Below are 26,125 nucleotides of genomic sequence, written 5' to 3' on the forward strand. Positions count from 1 at the left end.
TTTGGCCTGTAGCTCACCACCGGGGAAGTTCCCACGTGACCCAAGCGCTGCTGGGCAAGTGGGACCAACCAGTCCAGGCATTGTCATCTGGCTCTATGTAGACTGTTGGTTTCCCGTTTATAAAACTCCTAGGTCCTCCAAAATTAGAGTGAAGATTGCAGGATGGCCCTGTATTGTGCAGCAGAGCGGGTCTTGGGAGCGTGGGGGGAGGGGGCAGGGGCGGGACTTCGAGGGCGGGCTCGAAGGGCTGTAGTTCCCACGCAAAGGTGGCCAAGAACGAGTCGCCACTTCCCGGCCTCTCCTCGCCCCGCCCCGCTCCGCCCCGCCGCGCGGGGACCCAGTCCTCACCCCATAGGCAGAGCGACCCTCCCGCCTCCCCGCCCGCTTCTTATTCACCCCCGCCTCGTTCGCTTTCAAAGTTTACTCCCGGCCCGGATCCGCGGCGGAAGCGAATCATGGTTGTCCACCTCGGGATGCTGCGCCTCGGGAGGCTGTGTACTGCGAGCCTGGGGGCGCGCGGGCCCCGGACGCTGCTCTCTCGACCTCGGCCGAACTCGAAGTTGCAGGGTGTCCGCGCTCTCAGGTACCCCCGAGCAGCTCTCTGAAAACAGAGGGAGGCTGGGCAGTCCCGAGAAGGGAACTTGGGAGTTCTGCAGAGCTTGGCAGGGGCTGACCCCGCACTGGGTGGCCCTCACGCACACTACCCTACCACCTAGGCAAAGGGAAAAAAATCGGCTTGCCTGGGGTCTGGGGCTGCTGCTTCGTAGCTACAGGAGTCCCAAACTGAGTTCAAATTCCAGTTCAGAATTCCGTATGCGTCCCATGTGGTACACAGGGAGGCTTTTAACAGTACGCCCAGGAATAGAGCTGAATTCCGGGACACTCTCAGCTGTATTCACTTCCGTGAAAAACTTGGGACCGTTTGAGGGTCCTCAGAGCAATGAGTGCAACAGGTCTTTCTTCCCTTTGTTTTCTTTTCTTTTCCTTCCTTCTTTTCCTCCTCCTCCTCCTCCTCCTCCTCCTCCTCCTCCTCCTCCTCCTCCTCCTCCTCCTCCTCCTCCATTTTTTGAAACAGGGTTCTCTCTGTGTAGCCCTGGTCGCCCTGAAACTCGGCGCTGTATACCAGGCTGGCCTTGAAATCACAGAGATCTGGCTGCCTCTGCCTTCTGGGTGCTGGGAAAGTGCTGGCTAAAGACTCACGCCACTACTGCCCCTCTGTTTTCAGTCATTGCCACTTCTGGTCCCCGTCTGTCTTCAGTGCAAGGTCTGGGAAGGGGGTCGGCAGGAGAGAGTTGGCTGAATAAAGCTCATATGGCCAGATACTGAGGGAAGTGAGGAGCTTGCTGTGGAAAGGCCAGGCTGGGAGAGCCCGCTGCGCAAAGAGCTGAATGACGGGGTTTTCCGAAGCCAGTAGGGATGCACATCCCGTATTCTGCTCTACCGCACAGTCCCGCAAGCTACTAAGGCGGACAGTGGTGGACAATGGTGGTGCGTACCTTTAAGGCAGAGGCAGCCTGGCCTATGGTGTAAACTCCAGGACAGCCAGGGGCTACACAGAGAAACCCTGTACACCCAATAAAAAGACACCCAGAGAAGAAGCTGGACGGATACGTTGGAAGATGCCTTTTTGGCTGGAACTCTCAGGTTACAGCCTTCTGAAAACTAGGAAACAAGCCGGGGTGTGTGTGTGTGTGTGTGTGTGTGTGTGTGTGTGTGTGTGTGAATCATGCTGAATTAGTGCTCTAGCACTGATATACATGCCCAGCACCTGTGAAGCGCTTTAACATCCTTCTGCCTCCTTTCCTGGGGAGACCTAGGGGCTCACAGCTGGGTGTCCAGGCATAAGTGGTTTTTGTCGTTATTGTTGTTTTGTGCTTAATATGTATACACTGCCGATGTCTTCAGTCACACACTGGAAGAGTGCATCGGATCCCATTACAGATGGTTGTGAGCCACTATGTGGTTGCTGGGAATTGAACTCAGGACCTCTGGAAGTGCAGTCAGCGCTCTTAACCACTGCTGCGCCATCTCTCCAGGCCGCACTTGTGTTTTAAGTGCAGGTGAAAGCAACTGACAGAAGTGTTTTCCTTCATCTATCTCTACTTTACTATTTTGAGGTAGGGTCTTTGACTGAGCCCGGGGCCCACTGATTCTGCTAGGATGACTAGCCAGTCTGCTCTAGAGGTCTTCTCTGTCCCCGCCGCCCCCAGCCCTAAGAAGTTACAGGAGGCTGAGCCACTGTGCTCAGCTTTTGTGTCTGCTGGGATCCGAACTCAGTTCCTTCTGACTGTATAGCAGCCATTTCCCTCGCCCCAGCATTCCTGATCTTTGACCTTTTCCTGTGTAAACAAAGCAGGTCACTTACTTGCCTCAGGCCTGTGACCTCTGAGGGCTCAATGTCAGGCCTCAGAGACACTATGTCCAGAAGAGATCCATTTATCAAGAGGAAAAAAAAATATTTTCTGAGTATCTGGCCCAACTTCTTCCCATTCCTCTCATGTTTGCATCCTTCCTTGCTGACTTTCATCCTTCCAAACGAAGTATCTGGTTTGTCCCCCACTCTCCGCTGCAGAAGCCTCCGTCTCAGGCATCTCAAATATTTAGCACACATCTCTGAGGGCATTGACCTAGCCCTCAGAGGTCAAGCACCTAGGCCCATAGGACTCAGACCCTAACTGGTGGAAGGATGAAGGGAATAGGGGGAGCACTAGATGGTGCTCCGGGCTGGTGGTGTGGGAAGCTGTTGTCCTCCACTCTCTGATTAGGTTACAGGCAGGGTTTGCAGCTGCCCAGCACACCAGGTCCATATTTGAGGTTTCTTTGTGTTTTTGAGGCAAGGTCTTGGTGTGTAATCCAGGCTGCCCTGCAACTTGAAGCTATTAATCTTTCTATCTCAGCCTCTGAAGCCGTGAAATTACAGGCGTGTATCACCATGCCTGGCTCAGGTTGCTGGTTTTGCTGAACAGGAAAGAACAAGAATTTGAAGCTAGCTTGTCTTGAGATACAACCCTGGCTACTAGGAACAGAGTTAATGGCCAAGAGGCATGTTACCTAATCTCTGAGTGTAGTTAGTTTGTTGCTAATGAATTCTTACTTGGTAACTTTCTGTGGGTAGAGAGGCAGAAGCTAGTAGCTGTTGCTTTTTAGCCTTTCCTTTGAGGTGGGGCTGACCCTAGTTAGCTAAGATTTAGACTTATCTGGACCTTAGCAATCCCATCAAAGGGCAGGTGTATTGAACCAGCCCCCATCCCTGACTCCACCCCCAACCACTGACAACTGGGTCTCTGTACAATGGCTTCGACAGGGAAACCTGCAGTGTGGGTACCTGAACCCTAAGTATTTCAGACTTTAGAAATGTCTCCTATCAGCTGAGTGGTAAGGGCAGCTGGGTGGTTAAGTTCAGCACTCAGAAGGCAGAGGCAGATGGATCTCTGAGTTCAAGGCCAGCCTCGTCTACAGAACAAATTCCAAGATAGCCAGGGCTGTTAGACATTGAAAGCCTGTCTCAAAAAAAAAATAAAACCCACCACTACCATCATCACCACCACCACCACCACCATAATAACAAAAACAAAAAAGAAAGGTCTTTCATCAACCTCATCATTATCTTCCTTCTCTCCCTCTTCCTTCCTTCCTTCCTTCCTTCCTTCCTTTCTTTCTTTCTTTCTTTCTTTCTTTCTTTCTTTCTTTCTTTCTTTCTTCTTTCTTCCTTTCCTTCCTTTCTTCTTCCTCCTCCTCCCCCTTCCTCCTCCTCCTCCTCCTCCTCCTCCTCCTCCTCCTCCTCCTTCTTCTTCTTCTTCTTCTTCTTCTTCTTCTTCTTCTTCTTCTCTCTCTCTCTCTCTCTCTCTCTCTCTCTCTCTCTCTCTCTCTCTCTCTCCCTCTCTCCTGTACCAGGAATCAAACTCAGAATCTTGCTAGGCACATGCCACCTTCTACCCCCTTGTTTTGTAGGAAGAGTTTGTTTGTTACACTCAAATAAAAACTCCTGTGTGTGTTCTCTTTGTACTCACAAAGGCACATCTACCAGCCGTTCCCTTTGGATGCCAACAGTGAACACTCCACCAATGCAGTCCTGGGCTCCAACTCTTTATTGCCCCTAAGTAACTCTTTGTAGTTTGCTTCCTTCATAGGCTGTGGGTTCCTTTGGGAGGTTATATTGAGTGATCATAGGATTTTATAGTATGATTACATATGGAAATTGCACAGATCTTAAATGTATTGCTCGGTGAGTTTTAATGGCTTGTTCTCTATTGCTATAACTGAACGCCAGAGAACAGAGCCGTTTGTAAGCCTCCCTTCAGAGTTCATTTAACTCAAAGTTCTGAGGGCTAGGAGTCCAAGGGCCCAGTGCCAGCATGTGCTTGGCACTGGTGAGGGCCGTCCTGCTGGGTCATGACATGGCCCAGAGCATCACGTGGTAAGACCGGGAAACCATGCCAGGGAGAGCCATTTCAGAGTAAAGTTCTAGAACCCATTACTCCACAAAAGCATGGGTGGGTTACACCATTCCCAAGTGCAGAGGCCTCATGATCCAAAGATTGCATTCTGAGAACCATTAGTATATGAATTTGGAGAACCATTTAAACGATATCGCTCATAAACTCACTACTCCGTTTCCAAAGTTACCTTTTTTTCCTCAAGACTTTTTCCTTCCTCCCTCCTTTTCATCTTCTTTTCCTTCCATTCTTTGTGGTTTTATTTATTTTATTTAATAATTTTTAAAAATTTACTTTTATGCACAGGGATGTCTTTCCTGAATGCATGTCTGTGCACCTTGGGCTTGTCCCGTTGTCCTCAGAGGCTAGAACAGGGCATTGGATCCCCTGGAACTAGAATTCAAGATGGTTGCCACCGTGTGGGTGGTAGGAACGTAGTCTTTTAGAAAAGCAGCCAGTGCTTTTAATTGCTAAAACATCTCTTTAGCTCCTTGTTGATTTGATTTTTGAGATGGAATCATAATGAGATGGATCTTATTATGTTGCCTAGAGAGGCCTTAGACACAGCAATCCTCCAGCCTCAACCCCTCCAAATGCTGGCATCCCAGGCATGGGCCGCCACGCCCAGCTCTCCTTATTTCTTCCTTCTTGTTTATATGGGCTCCTTAAATGCTTGGCAGGAACAGTGTAAGGCAGATTGATGTTGGCTCATGGTTTGAGGTCAAAGTCCATCTTCACAGAGAAGGCCCGGGGTAAGATGACCGGCTCTGAGGGCCAGAGTGTATGGCATCGCATGTAAAGTGGTGTAATGTGGCAAGTTGTTGTGTTGTATGTGCCAGTCAGGAAATGCTAGCTCTCAGAGCGCTTTCTCCTTTCTGGGCAGTCTGGAAGCCCAGCCTGCATGGTGGTGCCACACGCCTTCGGGTAGCTTTTCTTCCCTCCATGAAACCTCTACGAAAACACCCTCAAGTCTTTGTGATTCCATGTCCAGTAGAGGGTACCATGATTAACTACCACAGTGTATTTCTATGTGTGTGTGTGTGTGTGTGTGTGTGTGTGTGTGACAGAGAAAGAGTATGTATGTGCATGTGTGTATAAGAGTATGTGTGAAAGAGTGTGTGAGACTGAGAGTGTGTATATATGAGAGTGTGAGAGAGTATGTGTGTGTCTGAGAGTCTGTGTGTGTATATGTGTGTGTGACACAGAGAAAGAGAGTATGTATGTGTGTGTGAGACTGAGTGTGTGTGTGTGTGTGTATGTGTGTGTGATACAGAGAGAGCTTTGTATGTGCCTGTATGGGCGTGAGTTTCAGACATACGGCCTTGCACACACCACACAGGTGTCCAGCCACTGAGGTTGGTTTCAACACCCTCACGTCTAAGTTGTTTTTTTTTTCCTTTAAACATTTTCAGAAACATTTACTTGTGTGCATTTGTCCATGCAACTTCTCACAATCTCCCTCCACCATGTGGGTCCCAGGGATTGAACTCGGGTCCTCCTCAGACTTGGCCAAAAGGACCTTAAGCTGCTGAGTCATGTCACTGGCACCACCCCTGAGGACTGGTTTTAGGGAGAAGGGGTTGTACTTGTTTGTTTGGTTTTCACTGAGACAGAGTCTCATTCTGTAGCCCAGGATAGCCCCAAACTCATAACACCCCTCCTGCCTCAGCTTCCCAAATGCTGAATTTAATATGAGTTATCACATCTGTATTTTTTGGAAGGGAAGGGGTTGACAGAGGTGGGGGAACAGTCAAGGTCTCACTCTGTAACAAGGCTGGTGGAGAACCGTCTGTAGACCAGGTTATCCTGACACATCGCTCATACTGGCTTACTGTAAGTTTGACGCTAACCTGGGCTACATATTAAGCGTAATAGGATTTTACATGTACACCACCATACTTGTTCTCTGAGGTCCTTTTAAAAACATCATGTTAGCCTGGTGGTTGTGGCAGTGGCGGCACACACCTTTAATCCCAGAATTTGGGAGGCAGAGACAGGCGGATCTGTGAGTGTGAAGCCAGCCTGGTCTACAGAACAAGTTCCAGGACAGCCAGAGCTGCACAGAGAAACCCTGCCTCAAAAGAAAAACAACAAAACAAAACAAAACTACCATGTTATTTTTTGCGCTCTTAATGACCACTGTTTAAATGACGGTGGTCAATAAAATGACCACTTTTTAATGCTCTCACTTTAGATTTTATTTGTCACAGGACATATTGGCTTTCTGGAATAGTGACTGCAGGTTGTAGCTGGTACAAGTGAATCGCCCATATGTGCAGTAGATAAACATCAGAGCATTATGCTGGGAAATGTGGCTCAATGGTTAGTGCTCGTCAAGGCTGCATTGAGGCCCTGGGTTCTGTCCCCAGCACATAATAACACAGCTAAGATTGTAACTTTACCTCAGGAAAAGGTAGCCTCGAACATACACTCCCAAAGTAGTATGAGAAAAAGCCCCACGTGGAGGAACATGCTGCAGTTTCAAAACACTTGAGATATGGAGGCAGGAAGTTTGGGTAACACTGGGTTTGCAGGTTCAAACCCTGTGTCCAGGGTTATTTCTTCCTGCCGACTAATGCTACTATATATATAATCAATCACTAGTGTCCGAAGGTTAGAGCAACAAGCCCCCTCAGGATGCAGGTGACTGGTGGCAGATAGGCTGAGGGGCAAGAAATCTCAGGGTGGTTTGCAGCTCTTGCCACTCAAGAGGTTGACCTTGAGTGGCCTGACTGTGCCAGCAAGTCCCCACATCTTTTGATTACCTCAGGTGCCCTAGTTAAGAGGGCTTTAAACCTATAGACTTTTTTTTTTTCTTTTTTGAGGCTGGGTCTGGCTAGCCCAGGCTGACCCAGAACTTAATATGTAGACCAGGTTAGCCTCTTCCTCCCTCAGCCTGCTGAGTACAGATGTCACAGGCAGGAGAAACCACACTTTGCTTTAGCACTTTATAAAAAAGTCTTTCTTTGTTTTTTTTTTTTTGTTTGTTTATTTCTGGTATCCCACCCTTCTCTCACTGGGCGAGCCTGATTCACAGGCAGCTGCCCTCTCTTCTCACTCTGCTAGCCCAGTTCATAGGGTCAAGCAGTTCTAACAGCTTAGAATTCTTAAAGGGCCAGGCGCACAAGAGAAATCACACTACTCACACACTTAAAATAAAAATAAATACTTTTCTAAAAAAGTAGGCCAGTTGGGGCTGGAGAGATGGTTCAGCATTTAAGACACTGATTGCTTTTCCAGAGGTCCTGAGTTCAATTCCCAGCAACCCCAGGGTGGTTCACAACCATCTGTAATGGGATCTGATGTCCTCTTTTGATGTGTCTGAGGACGACAATGTACTCACACATATAAAAATAAATAATTAAAAAGAAAAGCAGGCTAGTTGCTGGAGAAATGCTCAGTGAATAAGAGCACTGGCTGCTGTTACAGAGGACCCAGGTTTAGTTCCAAGCACCCAAATGGCAGCTCACAACCTCCTGTAACTCCAGTTGCAGGGGATCTGATCGATGCCCTCTTGTGGCCTCCAAGGACACCAGGCACACACACACACACACACACACACACACACACTCAGATCCATTTGTTTAGCATTGCTTCGTTTAGTTTTCTCCCTGCAATATTTTTTCTCTTGTGTCAAAGTGTAGACCATTGACTTGTCATTTTAACATCTTTAAGCTTTCATAGCACATGCTAATTACACATAACACTGGGTTTCAGGATGGTGTTCTCATACAAAAGCACAGCGCATCTGTCAATCATACACATCCCATAGTATCTATCTCTAGCCTCCTCCCACTCCCAAGAGGTCCCCCTTCTACTTTCATGGGGTGCATGGTGGGGGTCTTTGGATGAATCACATTAGGGTTGTTTGTGTCACAGGAGCCTAGACATCTTACCAGTGACTATACCACTGAAGAAACGCTCCACCCATCAACTGTTATCTTTGCGTAAGTCTCCAGGGATGGAGGGAGTGCTCATGAGCCCATGTCAGCCCATGTCAGGATGTTGACAAACTCAGTCTTGCCCGGACCGGGTGCTGGAAATCACAGCTGCTCTGAGATCGGCAGCTGAGCATTCCTTACGTGCCCTCTGTCTTCCCCAGCCCCCAGCCTCACACACTTTCCTGAGAATGTTCCCTGAGCTTGAGTGGATGCTGCATCTGTGGACAGACGATCGCCGTCACTTTTTCTCCATACTTTGACCCATTATAAATCTCCACACTCTGCTGACCACGGCAGGAAGAGGCCTCTGTGACCCGAGCTGTTGACACAGCTGCACCGTTATGTGGTTATTCAGAAGACACATAATGATCTGGGTTTTGTTTCATCGAAACAGGTTCTAAGGTAGCCCAGGGTGGCCTCAGATTCACTCTATAGTCAAGGGTGGCCTCGAACACCTGGCCTTCCCGCCTCCCTTCCCAAATGCGGAGTTTCCAGGCATGGGCCTGGCCCACTCACTTGGTTTAATCTTATTGCTGGTTTACATTTTCCTTTTCTCTCTTTCTTTTTTCTTTCTGATATTTTTCTTTTAATTGTGTGTGGAGGGGAAGGCTGATGTGTGTGAGTGCAGGTTCTCTCCACAGCCAGAAGAGGATGTTGGATTTGGTGGAGCTGGGATTTACAGGCAGTTATGAGCTACCTGCCTGATATGGATGCTGAGAACCAAAATCTGTTAGACCTGTATTTGCTCTTAACCAGTGAGTCATCTCCGACAGCTCTGTGTTGTGTGATCTGAGCCCGGCTCAGAGCAGTGGCAGTACATGTTTCTGGCCCCCTGCCCCAAAGTTGAGTTCCCAAATGAAAGACACACAGACGCGGCCTTCTAGTTTAATATGTCCTAAGCAGCTCAGTGGCAGGGCATCTCCCAAACCTACATGTGGCTAGTACACTCTCCCATCCAATATTCCTGAATTATTACTTACTAAAACCTATATTCCATCCTGGCCACCCTGAACCCAAGCCTGAGAGCCCCCTGGGCCTCGATCCCAGACTCTTCCCCTGTCTCTCTGTCCTGCACTTCTCCTTTCCCACCTTGGTGGTTCTCCTTCCTCCTCCAGCCCCTCCCCATGAATCCTAAAGTCCCGCCTCCATCTTCCTGCCCAGGTATTGGCCACCAGCAACCTTATTCACCAATCAGAAGCAACTAGGGGCAGAGACTTTACATACGGATTCTTGCAATTTTGGGAACCAACAGCCCTGTGTTTTTCTTATTTAATAAACAAACAAACAACAACAACAACAAAATCAAGTGATCAGTGGTGATATATACCTTTTATTTTTTATTAGATATTTGCTTTATTACATTTCAAATGGCATCCTGTTTCCTTGTTACTACTCTGAAAACCCCCTATTCCCTTCCCCCCTCCTCCTGCTTACCAACTTCACCCCTCCACTTTCCTGACCTGGCATTCCCCTACTCTGGGGTGTCGAGCCTTCATAGAACTAATGATCTCTCCTCTTATTGATGTCTGAAAAGGCCATCCTCTGCTACATATGCAGCTGGAGCCATGGGTCCCTCCATGTGTACTCTTCGATTGGTGGTTTAGTCCCTGGGAGCTCTGTGGGTACAGGTTGGTACATATTATTGTTCCTCCTGTGAGGCTGCAAACCTCTTCAGCTCCTTGGGTCCTTTCTCTAGCTGCTCCATTGAGAACCCTGTGCTCAGTCTATTGGTTGGCTACGAGCCATGGGTATTTTGATCCACTTTCCAATAAGGATTAAAGTATCCACACTTTGGTCTTCCTTCTTCTTGAGCTTCATGTGGTCTGTGAGTTGTATCTTGGGGAGTCTGAGTTTTTGGGCTAATATCCACTTACCAGTGAGTGCATATCATGTGTGTCCTTTTGCAATTGGGTTACCTCGCTCAGGATGATATTTTCTAGCTCCATCCATTTGCCTAAGAATTTCATGAATTCATTGTTTTTAATAGTGGAGTAGTACACCTTTTAATTTCAAGCACTTGGGAGGCAGAAACCCCAAACTGAAAAATTGCAGAAGCATCTCCCAAACTTAAGCCAACTATTGAAAAGTATCATGCCAGCCTCCAGCAAAGTTTTTAAAATGCAAGCAGTTTGAGTTTGAGGCCAGTCTGATCTACAGAGCGAGATACACAGGGCTGTTACACAGAGAAAACCTGTCAAAGCCCTCCCTCATCATATTTATGCTGGTTGTGGTGCACACCTTTAGTCCCAGCACTTGGGAGGCAGAAGCAGGCAGATCACTGAGTTCAAGGCCAGCTTGGTTTACATGAAGAGTTCCAGGATAGTCAGGGCTATGTAACATGACCCTGTCTCAACAGAACCCAAAATAAACAGATGATTAATTAATTAAATTAGTAACTAAACAGATGATTAATTAATTAAATTAGTAACTAAAAATATATTAATTATGTTTATGATGTATGCGTCATGAATGTGGAGGTCAGAGGTCAGCGTGAGGGAGTTAGTTTTATCTGTGTTCAGGGATTGATCTCAGGTCCGAGCTAACGTATCACTGGCCTAGGGACAGATACCAGCAAAGAGAAGAAACAAAGGTCACTGTCAGCACATGACTTGGGTCTAATTGGCAATTGCTTTAAATTTCATTTTAAAAGCTTTGATGGCGTATGGCATGATACATACATTTGGGAGATTCTTCTGCTACTTTCGGTTTGGGGCACGTGGCATCAGCCCTGCCCATCTCCCCTCTCTAGTGGTGTCTGAAAAGATTAAGAGGCCTTGCCCAGGGTCTGGGGCATTCTCGCTTCCCGGCAGGGTTCATCTGCTGACCTCTGGTTCAACTTCCAAGAGCCACAGCCAATAGATACGGTTTCAGGAAGCGAAACAAGAGGCTTCTGGTCATGGGCCTGTTTGCTAAGGACTTATCAACATCCCTGCCGTCTTGGAGCCCAGCTCTGCTGTGATTGCGTCTAACCCAGACGAAATAGAGTGATCCTGCAGGAGAGGGGTGGATTTCCCAGTGGTTAGAGCACTCTTCCTAAGGACTCTGGTTCAATTCCCAGTACCCATCTCCAAGCAGATCACAGGATATCTGACACCCCCTGGTCTCCAACATGCACATATCCACATATTTACATGTAATTAAAAATAAAACAAAAGTCTCAAAAAAAATTGGCTTCTGTGCCTATGTTTTTACTCACAGAGGTTTTATTTTATTTTATTTTTATTTTTTTATTTTTTTATTTTTTTTTTTGTTTTTTGGATTTGGTTTTTTCGAGACAGGGTTTCTCTGTATAGCCCTGGCTGTCCTGGAACTTACTCTGTAGACCAGGCTGGCCTCGAACTCAGAAATCCGCCTGCCTCTGCCTCCCAGAGTGCTGGGATTACAAACGTGTGCCACCACTGCCTGGCTATTTTATTTTTAAAAAGAGGAATCTTTTGTGTTGAGGGTGATGATTGCTAGCCCTACCATTAGCTGTCCTCTCCAAAATGTGATAAAATGCCCCAGATCCCACCTGAAGTTCCTGGAGCCAGCCAGATGTTTTCTGTCCAGGTTTTATGAGGCTGGTCCAGGCAGGGGGTGTGACACCTTCTGGGTTTGCCTTCCCTGGCAGCTGTAGAGACAGACTCCAAAGGTGTTATGGATAGGTAGGTGCTGGGAAAGGAGAGGGGAGCTGCACCCCGAGGGCAGGAGAGTGAACCGAGCCCAGAGTCAAGTGCCCCAAATAAATGATAGAAAGAGCTGGTGTGCTTGAGGGCAGGCAGGATCCCTGTGTGGAGCCCCAGAACAGGAGTTGCAGATGAATGTGAACTTCCATGCTGGTGCTGGGAATTGAACCCAGGTACTAGAGAAGAACAGTCAGTGATCTTAACTACTGAGCTATCCCTCCAGACCCATTATTTTTGTTTTTATTAATTTTATTTTCTAGTGGAGGAGCTTTGTTTAGGTATTTTGTTATACACCCCTGCCCCTTGTACAGTGCTGAGAGTCAAACCCAAGGCCTTAGATATGCTAAGCAGGAACTCCATCACTGACCTCTGACCTCTGACCTCCAGCCTAAGGCTTCTGTTTTTACTGTTGCTTTCTGTTTTGCGTTGTTTTTATTTTGTGAGTGTTTTTTGCTTACGTGGATGTATGTAGGGCACATCCTCACATGCCTGGGAGGCTAGAAAGGCGTAGTAAGTCCCCAGAAACTGGATTTACAGATGGTTGTCAACTGCCACGGGGGTACTGAGAACTGAACCTGAGTCCTCTGTGCAAAAGCAGTAGATGACATCAACCGCTGAACCATCTCTTCTGTCCTGGAACTCACCTTGTAGACCGGGCTGGCCTTGAACCCAAAGACCCGGCTGCCTCTGCCTCTCAAGGGCTGGAATTAAAGGTATTTGTCTTTTTGACACCGGGCCCTCCAGGCCGGCCTTGAACTCAATATGTAGTCAAGGCTGACGTTGAACTTCTGATTTCGCCTCTACCTTCCAAGTGCTGGGATTAGAGATGTGTATCACCACTACCAAGGCTATGCAGCACTAGGGAATCAAACCTGTGGCTTCATGCATGCTGGGCAAGGATACCACCCACTGAGCTATGTCCCCAGCCTCTCTAAGGCAGTTTTGACTGCAGTCTGTGGAACAGTGAACCATGCCAGAAAGCTTCGTGGGTAGAGCAAGTTGAGACCCCAAAATCTTTGCAGGTGCACACTTGAGGCGGGAGGTGCCCCCCCACGCCCTGCCAGATTCCTGGCCTGGAACATGTTCTACTCGTCCTGCATAAGGAGATGTGACCTGTGGTCACACAGGCCCAGGACAGAGTTCTCCATGCTAATGAGACACCTAGAGGCCCTGAGGGTTTAGCCAATAAGCTCCCTTTTCCCAGACCTTCCTACCTGCTTGGTCTTTAATCTCCGGTCCACCCCGAGAAGTTGGTATGCTATGCGTCCATTTTCCATGATGACTAACCAATAAATAGTTTGGAACCAAGGACTGTCTCTTTCAGCAAGATCTGCCGTGGGGAGCATGGGAGCATGTAGGTCTTTGCCTACAGAACCGCAGCTTAAGTCTCGAATAGAAGGCCTCTCTGTGCTGCCAGCCCCAACTACAGCCAAGCTAAGGACCTTCATCAATGAGCTAAGCTGTAGCTCCACCCCCACCCCGCCCCCTTGAGGACCTGTGGACCCCTGACAGTTCAACTTCTCTGTGTGGTTCTCCAGCAGTGACTGGGAGGGGGGGGGGTGTTGAAACCCAGGGGAAACCAGCCTCAGCTTTCACACATCTTATAGAGTGCTTTCCTACCCCCAGAGCAGTCAAGGTCCCTGCATTTCACCTCCTGAGCAGACAGACAGAATGCAGACCCACAGTAGTCCAGTCTCTAATCTATTTTAGGAGGAGCCAGCAGTCTTACTGATTGTGAGCGGTCCGGTCAGTAGGAACACACTGATTTAGGTCGCAGAATGAGCTGTCGTCTACTTGAGCTGTTGCTTGAACTGTTGTGTAACTCTCTTTTACAAGCATGCCTTTTTTTGCCAGGCGGTGGTGGCGCACACCTTTAATCCCAGCACTTGGGAGGCAGAGGCAGTTGAAAAACTAAAAAAAAAAAAAAAAAAAAAAAAAAAAAAAAAAAATTATTTTATTTTATATGTATGAGCATTTTGATCCCATGTATGCACATGTGTGCACCATGTGCATACCTGGTGCCTGAGGTCAGAAGAAAGAGGACAGCACATTCCTGGAACTGAAGTCATGGATGGTTGCAAACAAAAACGTGGATGCTGGGATTTGAACCCAGGCAGCCTGCAAGAAAAAAATATGCTTTTTTTTTAAAAAAAAAAAGTAATTTATTTATTTTTATTTTATGTGCACTGGTATTTTGCCTGCATGTATATCTGCTGGAGGGTGTCAGATGCCCTGGAACTGGAGTTTACAGACAGTTGTGAGCCACCATGTGGGTGCTGGGAATTGAACCTGGGTCCTCTGGAAGAGCAGCCAGGGCTCTTAACCACTGAGCCATCTCTCCAGCCCGCACAAGAGTGCTTTTACCAAACGATTTTACTGCATTTTATTTATGTGTTTGAGTGTGAATATATGCATATGTACGGTTGCCTACAGAGGCCGGAAGAGGGTGTCAGAACCCCTCGGGCAGAGTTGAGGCCACCTGGTGTGGATGCTGGGAAGCAAACCCCCATCTTTCACAAGGGCAGCATCCCCAGCCTTCTGCTCATCGCTTTCCTTGAGTTGCCTTAAAGTCTCTCTATTGACTTTCTTTTTTTTTTTTTTTTAAAGATTTCTTTATTTATTTTATGTATATGAACTGTAAGACACTGTAGCTGTCTTCAGACACCCAGCAGAGGGCGTCAGATCCCATTACAGATGGTTATGAGCCACCATGTGGTTGCTGAGTCTTGAACTCAGGACCTCTGGAAGAGTAATCAGTGCTCTTAACCACTGAGCCATCTCTCCAGCCCTCTATTGACTTTCTTGGATTTGTTTTTGTTTTGTTTTGTTTTGTTTTCTGAGACAGGGTTTCTCTGTGTAGCCCTGGCTGTCCTGGAACTCACTCTGTAGACCAGGCTGGCTTCGAACTCAGAAATCTGCCAGCCTCTGCCTCCCAGAGTGCTGGGATTATAGGTGTGCGCCACCACTGGCCGGCGCCTATTGACTTTCTTAGAAATTTCATCATGAAGCTGGTCATCTGGGTGGATTTTCATTTCTCTCTGGAGTGTTGTTCTTGTCTTATCTTCCAGACCAAAGCTTGGTATCTGGGAAACCTTATCCTAACAAGAAGCAGTGTGTCCCGGGCTGTTCTCAGCCCTCTTCCTGCAGAATGCATAGCCGTGTCTGGGACTACAGGGCAAAGTCACAGTGCACAGTGAACTCTGTAGAGAGCACACAAACTTCTCTTATTGGAAGCCCCTGGAAGCAGAAGACTAATGTTTTGAAAAGGACTTTTTTTTTTTAAGATTTATTTATTTGTTTTATTTATATAAGTACACCGTAGTTGTCTTCAGACACACCAGAAGAGGGCATCAGATCCAATTACAGATGGTTGTGAGCCACCATGTGGTTGCTGGGAATTGAACTCAGGACCTTTGGAGGAGCAATCAATACTCTTAGCCACTGAGCCATCTCTCCAGACCAAAAGGACTTCTTTTGTACAGGAAGCTCTATTCCCCCCCCCTCCCCCAGACTGGGTTTCTGTCTCTGTGTAGCCCTGGCTGTCCTGGAACTCCCTCTGGAGACCAAGCTGGCCTCCAATTTGCAGAGATCCACCTGTCTCTGCCTCCCAGATGCTGGGACTAAAGGCGTGGGATACCACCAATTTGACTGGGATTTTCTAATCTAGAAATCTCTAACAGATGGCATTTCCTTGACTTGCTTAGAATTATTTGCTTATGTGTACATATTTTACACAGAAATAATGTGTGCTGCTTTAAAAAATAGCAAATAGATCCAGCAACATGCTGATTAAGTTTATTGGTTACAATCGTGTCAGGGTTGTTTTAATCCTAACACAGTTTTTGGTTTCTTGTTTTTTTGTTTACATTCTTATACAGGGTTTCTCTGTGTAGCCCTGGCTGTCCTGGAACTCACTCTGCAGACCAGGCTGGCCTCAAACTCAGAGATCCACCTGCCTCTGCCTCCCGAATGTTGGTATTAAAGACCTCATGGGCCACTACCACCTGGCTTCTATAAGGATTTTTTTTTTAAGGAACTTTATATTGAAGTATACCACAAACCTAGAAAAGGATGCTTTTAAATTTTTATTCACTTATTTTTCTCTGTGTGGAGGAGGCCACCTGAGCGTCAGGTGATATGTATGGTGGTCAGAAGACAACTTTGTGGCACTGGTTCTCTCCTACCTTTAAGTGGGTTTGGGGTGCTGAATTAAAGATTGTCAGGCTTCTGGGCATCTGCTCTACCCACTGAGCCATCCTGCGGGCCCCAGAGTATGTTTATTAAGTGCTTATTGGAGACCAAGCTAGGCATGTTCTGTACTGTCATTCCTTCTGCAGCCCTTTACATTTTCCTTTCCTTTTATTTTGTTGTTATTGTTTTGAGACAGGATATCATATAGTCAAAGCTGGCCTCAAACTCTCTGGGCCGCCAAGGATGGCCTTGAACCCCTCACCCTCCTTCCTCAGGTGTACTGAATCACAGATGAACACTACCATGCTTTGTAGAGGTATCCAGGTTTTTGGGCATGTTTTGAAAGCATTCCACTGACTGAGTTACATCCTCAGGCCTATTTATGTAGTTTTAATTGGGGGGCAGTGGAGTTGAGATAGAGTCTTACTCCTTAGTACAAGCTGGCTTGGAACTTACTGAGTTGACCAGGCTGTCCTTGAACTTGTGGTAACCTCTGCTTCTCTGCCTGCTGAATGCTGGAGTGCACCATCACGCCCACTTTCCTCAACCCTGTTAATTTTGTCTTGAGGTAGGCCCTCATGAAAGTACACAGGCCATGTTGAGTGTGGTGGGATGAAGAGGCAGGAGGATCATGTCCAGTGACTGGACAGGAGTTTCAGGCCATCCTGAATTATGTTGAAAGACCAAGAAGGAGAAGGAGGGAGGGAGGGATGTAGATGCTGGACTTGAACTTCAGTCCTCCTGCCTCAGGCTCCCAAATAATTGGAACTTTTAGGACAAAAACAAACAAACAAACAACAAACAAAACAAACCTGCTAGTTCCAGCCACTCCAATAGGCTGTGTTCACCCACCCAACCCAAGCCTCTATACAGAAATCTAGTCAATGTGGCCATCTCTGAGGTACTGACGTGAGTGTCGGACTTAAAGAGAAGGGGCAGTGAGCAGGTGGTGTTGGTGATTAAGCATTCCTGGCTGTGGTGTGGCTCTGCTCTTCACCTGGGAGGAAGCAAGATCGGTGGGTGATAGCAAGAGAGAACGGGTCTGATTCCTGCAAACCAGTAGGTTAATAGTTCATGGAAAGCTGGACGGACCACATGCCGCGCCTTAAGACAAGCTGGGAAGGAAGGAGCCAACACCCAAAGGTTGTCCTCTGATCTCCACAGGTCACATGTGCACTGTGGTACACACATCTGCACAGACATGTGAGCAAGTACACACACTACACACTACACACACACACACACACACACACACACACACCTGCTCCATCTTGTAGCTTCTCTATCTTTGAAACACTATATTGTCTGTGATTTGTCCTGCCTCAGGCCCTGCTAGGTGACTGCAGATTTAGTAGGAAGAGTCCCTTTATGTCTTCATCCGTAAAGAGGAATGAGATACTTATCTCTGCTTTCTAGGGAGACTCTTCCGGTAGGTGCAGAGGTAAGCAGGTGTCGCAGAGTGAAGGGCACAGGTGCAAAGGGCGGGCAGAGGTGCCAGGCTTTCCTGTGGGCTAAGTCAATGGTTATTAGCAAAAGTGACCTCTAAATACCTCTCACCAGATCATAGAGGTTTGCCACCACTCCCTACGCTGTCCCCACCCGTCTCCTTCCCTCTTTCCCCTTTCCTTCCTAACCTTCCCTTCCTTTTAAACCCCAGTTCTCCGCAGGAGCATGGACCACTTAACCAAAGACATCTCTCCAGCATTTCTTTGTATTTAATTTTACTTGCCTTTATTTTAATTTTGTGTTGAGATGGGATCTTGCTGTGTAGCCCAGGATGGCCTCAAACTCTTGCTGCATTCAGTGTGCTGGAATCACAGCCTAACCATGCCTGAATATCTATCTGTCTATCTGGTACTGGGATCAAATCTATAGGTACTGGGATCAAACCTAGGCCTCTGCACACATACCAAGCCATTGCTTTATCACTTAGTTAAAGCACCAGTCCTTGTTTTTGTTTTTTTGAGTACAGGTTGGACTATGTCCCTGAATTCACCATGTAACCCAGGCTGGCTGAAAGCTCTAACTAAGCAGTGAGTGATAGTTATTAAAGAGATTTTGTGACAGAGTCTCTTGTATCAAATCTGGTATGTGGCGAGGATGACCTTGAACCCTTGGCTTCTACTTCCTTGGTGCTGGGATTATAGGCAGGCACCACCACACCCAGCTACATTCTGGTGACTTCTGAATTCTATTGTTCAAAGGGTTTCTAAGGATTTTTTTTTCTTTAAACTTTTTCAATAAATGAGGTCAGGGGGCGGCGCCATAGGTCCCAAAGCCTATGAAATCCTTTCTATACAAGTTCACAACATGTTTTTACTGTTAATGAGGTGATAACCTTGTTTGTGAAAGTCTTCGAGAGCACTGTACAACAGCCAGGAAAGAGAAATTAAATTCAAAAGTCATACCTTCTGTCTTAGTCGGGGTTTCTATTCCTGCACAAACATTATGACCAAGAAGCAAGTTTGGGAAGAAAGGGTTTATTCAGCTTACACTTCTGCATTGCTGTTCATCACAAAAGGAAGTCAGGACTGGAACTCAAGCAAGTCAGGAAGCAGGAGCTGATGCAGAGGCCATGGAGGGATGTTCCTTACTGGCTTGCTTCCCTTGGCTTGCTCAGCCTGCTCTCTTATAGAACCCAAGAACACCAGCCCAAAGGTGGTACCACCCACAAGGGGCCCTCCTCCTCGATCACTAATTGAGAAAATGCCCCACAGCTGGATCTCATGGAGGCACTCCCCCAACTGAAGCTCCTTTCTCTGTGATAACTCTAGCCTGTGTCAAGTTGACACACAAAACCAGCCAGTACACCTTCCTTCATTCAGTTCATGCATAAATTTTGCTGCTTTGCCCTTTTTACTTCAAATAGCTCTACAAAAAAAATTGAATATTTTCTTCACATGAGCAATCTACACTATACCACTCCCTGCCCCCCAAGACAGTTTCTCCATGTAGCCCTGGCCGTCCTGGAACTGGCTCTGTAGACCAGATTGTAATGTTTTGTGAATTATGCTGAAAATTTCAGCTTCTAGCAAGAGAGAAGGATCTAGCACACTCCTGGATGTCACGCTCCTTTTCCTTCCCATGATCCTTTCCTTTCCTGGTCCTCCTACTCTTCCTCACTTTCTTCTGCCTCCTGAGTTCTGGGACGAAGGCCCACCCCCATACCTGATTCTGATGACATTAGCTCACCAATCTGTGTGGACCTGTCTCAACTCGAGCTATCAATCTTCAGTGAAGGGGCTGACAGAGCCTAGTAGCTCCGCCATCACGTCCAGTGTCAATGTGTCTGTCAGCTCAGATTTCGGTGTATTTTGAGGCCAGTGGTTAAGTCCAATGAGTCACTAAGGAAACATAGCATCCAGAGGAGGAAGTGCAGACCATGTTCTTAACCGCAGCCAAAACCTGTCACCCACACAGCAAATATCAGCAAATTAATTACTTAGTAAGCATTTACCCTTCCCTGAGATTCTAAGGAGCTAACCCCCAGTTTTCATGAAGGTCAGGCAAATACTCTACAGTAAGCTGCATCCCCTTTTGTAATTATTAGGATACTTAATGTATCAGTGGTTTTTATCCTCTTTTGTTTTTTGAGATTTCATTTGATTTTGCTCCATATGTTTAGATATTTCACCTGCATGGATATGTGTGTGCACCATCAGAGACAAGAAGAGGCCATTAGACGTTTTGGACTCAGGTTACAGACAGACAGTTGTCAGCCACTGTGTCAGGGCTGGGAATTGAACCTGGGGACTCTGGAAGAGCAGTCTGTGCTCTTAGTCACTAAGCCATTTCTACAATCCCTTGTGTGTGTGTGTGTGTGTGTGTGTTTTTAACAGGGTTTCTCTGTGAAACCGTCCTGGCTGTCCTAGAACTTGCTTTCCAGACCAGTCTGGCCTGGAACTCACAGAGCTCCACCTGCCTCTGCTGAAACTAAAGGCGTGCACCACCACCACCTGACTTTGTTTTTTTGAGGAGTCAGGTTTTTTTTGTTTCATTTGTTTGAGATAGGGTCTCACTCTTTAGGCCAGGCTGGCACTGAATTCACAGTAATCCTCCTGCCTCCGCTTCCCCCCAAGTGCCAGGATTCCAGAGTTTTCTATCTCTGCAGTGGGTTGGTTCTTCAGCGAGGAGACCAAGGACACAAAGAGCTGGCTGTGGCTTCCCTGAAGGCAGGCACCACACCATGGAGTCTGGACACACACATCCTGTGTCCACACCTCAGTCAGGTTGACCCACATCTCGCCCAGACATGACAGTTCTGTTTGGACCATGCTCCAAGATCATTTCTTCAAGATCTCAGACAGGGAAATTCCTTAAAGGTCTGGGTACATCCCCTCCTTCCCTCCCTCCCTTCTTTCCTTCCTTCCTGTACTTCAGTTTGAACCTAGGGCCGTGCACATGCTAGGCAAATACTCTACCAATGAACTACAGTTCCATGCCTCTTGCTGTACTTTCTTTTTTTTTTAAGATTTATTTACTTATTATATGTAAGTACACTGTAGCTGTCTTCAGACACTCCAGAAGAGGGCATCAGATGTCATTACGGATGGTTGTGAGCCACCATGTGATTGCTGGGATTTGAATTCAGGACCTTTAGAAGAGCAGTCAGTGCTCCTAACCACTGAGCCCCCAAAGTGTAGAACTCTCAGTTGTTTTTGCTGTTGTTTTGTTTTTCGTTTTTTTGAGACAGGGTTTCTCTGTATAGCACTGGCTATCTTGGAACTCACTCTGTAGACCAGGCTGGCCTCGAACTCAGAAATCCACCTGCCTCTGCCTCCCAAGTGCTGGGATTAAAGGCGTGCTCTTCTTTCTACCAGGAAAACCTCCCTAGCCTACATCACACCGGGTCCTCTGGAAGAGCAGCCTGTGTGGTCTTAACTGCTGAGCTGTCTTTCTCTCCTGCCTCCTCTGCCCTCCTCCCTCTATTAGGATCCCATGTAGCTCATGCTGGCTTCAAACTCACTAAGTAGTTGAGGACTTTTCTGCTTCCACCTCCTGGGGTCATGTTACTCTGCCTGGATTATACAGTGCTGGAGATTGGACTCAGGGTTTTGTGTGTACTAGGCGAGTGCTCTTCCAACTAGGTTACAGGACCCGCCCCATAGTTCTTCTCTTTTGTGGCCAAATAGCATTCTGGTATATGACGGAGCACTGCTTTTGCTTGGCCCTTCCTCTGTTGATGGGTAATTGATAGAAACACGTTGGCTATGGTGAGAATACTGCTGTAAGTTGTTCATGTCCAAGTTTTTGTTCTGTCATAAAGAACCAAAGTAGGGTCTGAAGAAAGCTTGGCAGTTAAGACCACGCACTGTTCTGGCAGAAGACTTGGATTGACTCCCAGCATATACCTGGCAGGCTAACAACCATCTGTAACTCCAGTTCAGGGGATCTGACATCCTCTGCTGGCCTCCTTGGGTACTGAACATACATGTGGTGCACATGGAGATAGCAGTTGTTCAGTTTTACCAATGAAGACTTGGGAGCCAGATGCAGTCTCCCGATTTATTTGTGGGAAGGGCTTCTCAGACCCAGTCAGCTTCCAATCCACACTGCTGCAGCAAGTGTGGGCTTGTAGCCCAAGCCATTCGGGGCTTCGGGGGCTACAAACTTTTTATCTCAGGTTTGTTAGGTTCTAAACAATATATTGGGTGCCATTTGGCTGCTACTTTTTTTCCAACCCAATTACCCCGTAAAAGAAGTCTCAACTCAATCAGTAACAATATAAGCTACAAGCCTAGAATGGCCATGTCTCCCACTACACTACTCTAGTCCCATCTATATTATCCGATATAAGTTGCATTTTCTCTAGGCCAGAGCTTCTCTCGGCAGCCTCTCAGCCATCCCCCGTAGCTCCTCCTTCCTGTTGTAGCTCCTCCTTCCTGTTGATTCCACCCCCTGTGGCTCCTCCCCTGAACTCTCAGCTCCTCCCCCTTCCTCCTGTCCAATCATTGGCTCGAGCCTTTATTTGAAAAGTTAAGGTGGGGAGAAGGTTCACCAGGCAACTCCTCATCTGTAGCCCCTCTGAGGAGTGGAATTAGCATCAAAATACAAGCCCAGGGCTATCCACAACAAGTTTTACCAATGAAGACTTGGGAGCCAGATGTTGAGGTATAAGCCTGCTAGCTCAGAGAGGCAGAGAAAGCACCCAGCTGACGTCCCCATCTGCCAACATCCCAGAAGCAGTGCCCCTCTCTCACTGTCACCAAAACAAAAATCAAAAATCAAAAACAAAAAAACAAAAAACGCTCCTTCAAACTGAATGTCCCTGCCGGGAGGTGGTGGCGCACGCCTTTAATCCCAGCACTCTGGGAGGCAGAGGCAGGTGGATTTCTGAGTTCGAGGCCAGCCTGGTCTACAAAGTGAGTTCCAGGACAGCCAGGGCTACACAGAGAAACGCTGTCTCGGAAAACAAACCAAACCAACCAACCAACCAAATAAACTGAATGTCCTCCCTTCTGCTTCCTGTGTGTGTCTCTCTCCATACTCCTGACCCCTCCTGACCCTCTATGGCTTTTTTTCTTAATAATCTCATGTTTACTTCTTGTCAGCTGGCTCCTTGCTCCAACTCTTGACCTGTGGTTGGCTTTATTTAATCCTGTTTGCAATATTCAAGCAGAAAGCTCTTGGATTAAAGGTGTGTCCCAAGGCTGAGCCACACTACAACTAAAAACAGATTTTTTTTTCCGGAAATAACACAGTGTGATCAAATATCCTGAAACACTCATATTTTTTTTTTAAACATTTATTTATTTTATGAGTACACTGTATCTGTACTGATGGTTGTGAGCCATCATGTGGTTGCTGGGATTTGAACTCAGGACCTCTGCCTGCTCACTCTGATCAGCCCTACTGCCTAAAGATTTATTATTATATCTAAGTACACTGTATCTGTCTTCAGACACTATAGAAGAGGGTGTCAGATCTCATTATGCATGGTTGTGAGCCACCATGTGGTTGCTGGGATTTGAACTCAGGACCTTCAGAAGAGCAGTCAATGCTCTTAACCACTGAGCCATCTCTCCAGTCCCACTCATATACTTTTTAAAAAACAAAGTTAAAAAATAAAACCAAACCATTATAGCCATGTTGTGTGAATATCTTTTTCTTTTAAATGAATGAGGTAGCATCTCATGAAGCCTCAGGAGAACCTCTGCTTCTGTCTCCTCCGTGCTAGGAATATAGTCCCGAGCCAGCAGGTCCTGTTTCTGTGACCTCTGGTGATCACTTCCAGGGCTTCACGCCTGCTGAGCGAGTACTCCATGCACAGAGCCACACCCTTAGCCCCATCGCTTAAACTTCTCAACAACCTGTTTTCATTCCTAGGATGCCACATCCCGTCCAGTCCAGTGAGTGCCAGGCTGTGTGGAGGAGGCTGGCTGTGTAAACAGAGTCTAACCAGAGGGGGAACAGAGAACAAAAGCACACTGAACATTTCAAAACCCTTTCCTTCTAAAGTTGGACTAAACAGAACTATGGAAGGAGAATTGATTAGTTAACGCTGGGTTACGGGAGGTGACGCCCCACCCCCATCCTTAGGGACCAAACTCAAAGCCTTAGACATGCAAACTCTCTACTACAGCACTTCCTGCACTGCCCCAAAGGTTGTGTGTGTGTGTGTGTGTGTGTGTGTGTGTGTGTGTGTGTGTGTGTGTGAGAGAGAGAGAGAGAGAGAGAGAGAGAGAGAGAGTTTGTAAGGATTAAGACAGAGGGGGCTTTGTTATCATTCAGACTGGAACCGACCTGTTTAGGAAATAAGGCTATTATCTTACTTTTCTGGCTTTTTACTTCTTCAGGTAAACAGCTGAGTTTTATTGATAATTGAAAGCTTTAGACAGGATCGCCTGTAATTTCTCTTGAGGGTGGGGTAGGGCAGGTGTGAGGACATCGGGGTATATGCATGATGTGAGAGGAAGGGCAGAAGTCAATTCAAGTGTCTTATATTGCTTTCCACCTTGTGTGTGTGTGTGTGTGTGTGTGTGTGTGTGTGTGAGAGAGAGAGAGAGAGAGAGAGAGAGAGACAGAGAGAGACAGAGAGAGAGAGAGAGCATGAGTGTGTGTGTGTGTGTATCAGAACTAAGCTTGTGGGAGTCATCTTTCCTTCCAACTCAGGTCGTAGGACTTGGCAGCAGCCTCTACCTCCTGAGCAATCTCCTCTTTCTGAGACAGGTCTCCCATGGCATCTGGAGCTTGTGGGTTTGGCTGGCTTAGCTGACTCCTTTCTCCAAGAGCTGCAGGGCATCAGCCACACACACACACACACACACACACACACACACACACAGTGCCCGCCTTTTACATGGGCACCAAGGATCCAAATCCAGTTCCTCGTGGCCGAATGCCAAGGACCCCATTGACAGTGGTCTCTGCAATCCCAACCTCCTGTCATTTTTACTGAGCAATTCAAGTGCTCCTTTGGAGTGGTTTTTTTTGGGGGGGGGGCATATATTTTTGCAAGTAGAATTGTTAGGTCTCATGGTGATTCTATGTGTGTCACCTTTGGTAGAACTGCACCCAATTTTCCACAGTGGTGGAACCAAAGTTCTTACACTCTTGCCAGCAATGGAAAAGGATTCCAATTTCTGCACCGCCTCATGACACTTGGGTCGCTTACTTGGATTCTGTGTTTTACCTTCTACCTTCTCAACACAAATGCATGTGTGAACATGAACACGCAGATCTACAGGCCTGTGCTGTAGGTGTGTGCTTGAACATATATGTACATGCATGCAGAGGCCAGATGACCTCAAGTATCATTCATTTCCAGCTCTAGCTACTTTGGCTTTTAAGACAGAGCCTTTTATTGGGCTGCTATTCTCTGGCTAGCATTGAGCCAGGAATTCTGTCTCTACCTCCCAGGGCTAGGATAATACCTTTTTCTGATTTTGTTATTGTTGCCGTTGTTGTTGGCTTTGGTTATTTTGACACAAGTTCTTCTGTATCTCCTTGGCTGTACTGGAACTTGCTCTGTAGACCAGGCTGGCCTTGAACTCACAGCCAGCCAGCCACCTGCATCTGCCTCCTGAGTGCTGGATTAAAGGCATGCACCAGCTTTTTACATAGGTTCTGAGGACCAAACTGGGCTTCTCAAGCTTGTGTGGTAACCGGTTTCCTGACCGGGCCATCTTCCCAGCCCCTCAAAGAGAGTAGTAGTTTTAATTTACACACACACACACACACACGCACACGCACACGCACATGCACACGCACACACATGCACACACTCGGTTATATGCCTGTTGGAAAGACGTGTGTTTAGATCCTTTGTTTTGTTTTGTTTACCCACAGTGCTGAGAATTGAACCTGCGGCCTCACATACCTCAGGTGAATGGTTTTCCACTGAGCTGCGGCCCTAGGCCCCGATGTTCGTGTGCAGCTAGCTGTTTGCTGGGCTGTTTCCTATGTTCCAGACACTCAGTCTGCACATGAAGTGCGAAGGCTTGAGTTGCCAACATGGAGACATCAAGAGAATGTTGTTTTTTTCTTGAACTTCCTTGTTCTCTTATGAAAACAGATCTGGGCTTGAAGTCCCACACACCGACTCTCTAAGGGCACCCCTAGTGGAGGCCATGATCTGTCTCTTGATCCTCCACAGCACCTACTTGGCTCTGGTCCCACCTGGCCGCAGAGGCCTTGGGTTTTGCAATCCTCAATTGAAGCTGCATCATTAGTTTAATTATTTGAGAGAGATTAATGGGCTCTCCTCCAACTCTATCAGCTTTGCCCATCCTCATTAAGAAACACACATTTCTATAAAAAGCGCCCCCACCCCAGTTCTTTTAACAAATATAAAAAGAAAGAAGCAGCTACCCTTTGGGGCCAGGTGTTCAGGGTGTGTATAGAGAAGTAAAATTGCTCAGGCCTTTGACTTGTCTAAATGACTGGGGTGGTT

General features: G+C 47.1%; 1 protein-coding gene across 2 annotated transcripts in view; it reads left to right on the top strand.

The window, feature by feature from the left end:
• The first annotated feature begins 323 nt into the window (after nt 1–323).
• Nucleotides 324–26,125, top strand: part of Acsf2 (acyl-CoA synthetase family member 2) — a 43,044-nt gene continuing 17,242 nt past the window's right edge. The window contains exon 1 of one of the 2 annotated variants that reach the window (XM_052195596.1): nt 324–583. In XM_052195596.1, the coding sequence (XP_052051556.1) occupies nt 456–583 (128 nt within the window). In that variant the 5' untranslated portion in view covers nt 324–455. The remainder of the gene's footprint in view (nt 584–26,125) is intronic. The other variant, XM_052195595.1, reaches the window with a different exon arrangement.

This window comes from Apodemus sylvaticus, chromosome 10, assembly GCF_947179515.1.
Source record: "Apodemus sylvaticus chromosome 10, mApoSyl1.1, whole genome shotgun sequence".
NCBI classification, from domain to species: domain Eukaryota; kingdom Metazoa; phylum Chordata; class Mammalia; order Rodentia; family Muridae; genus Apodemus; species Apodemus sylvaticus.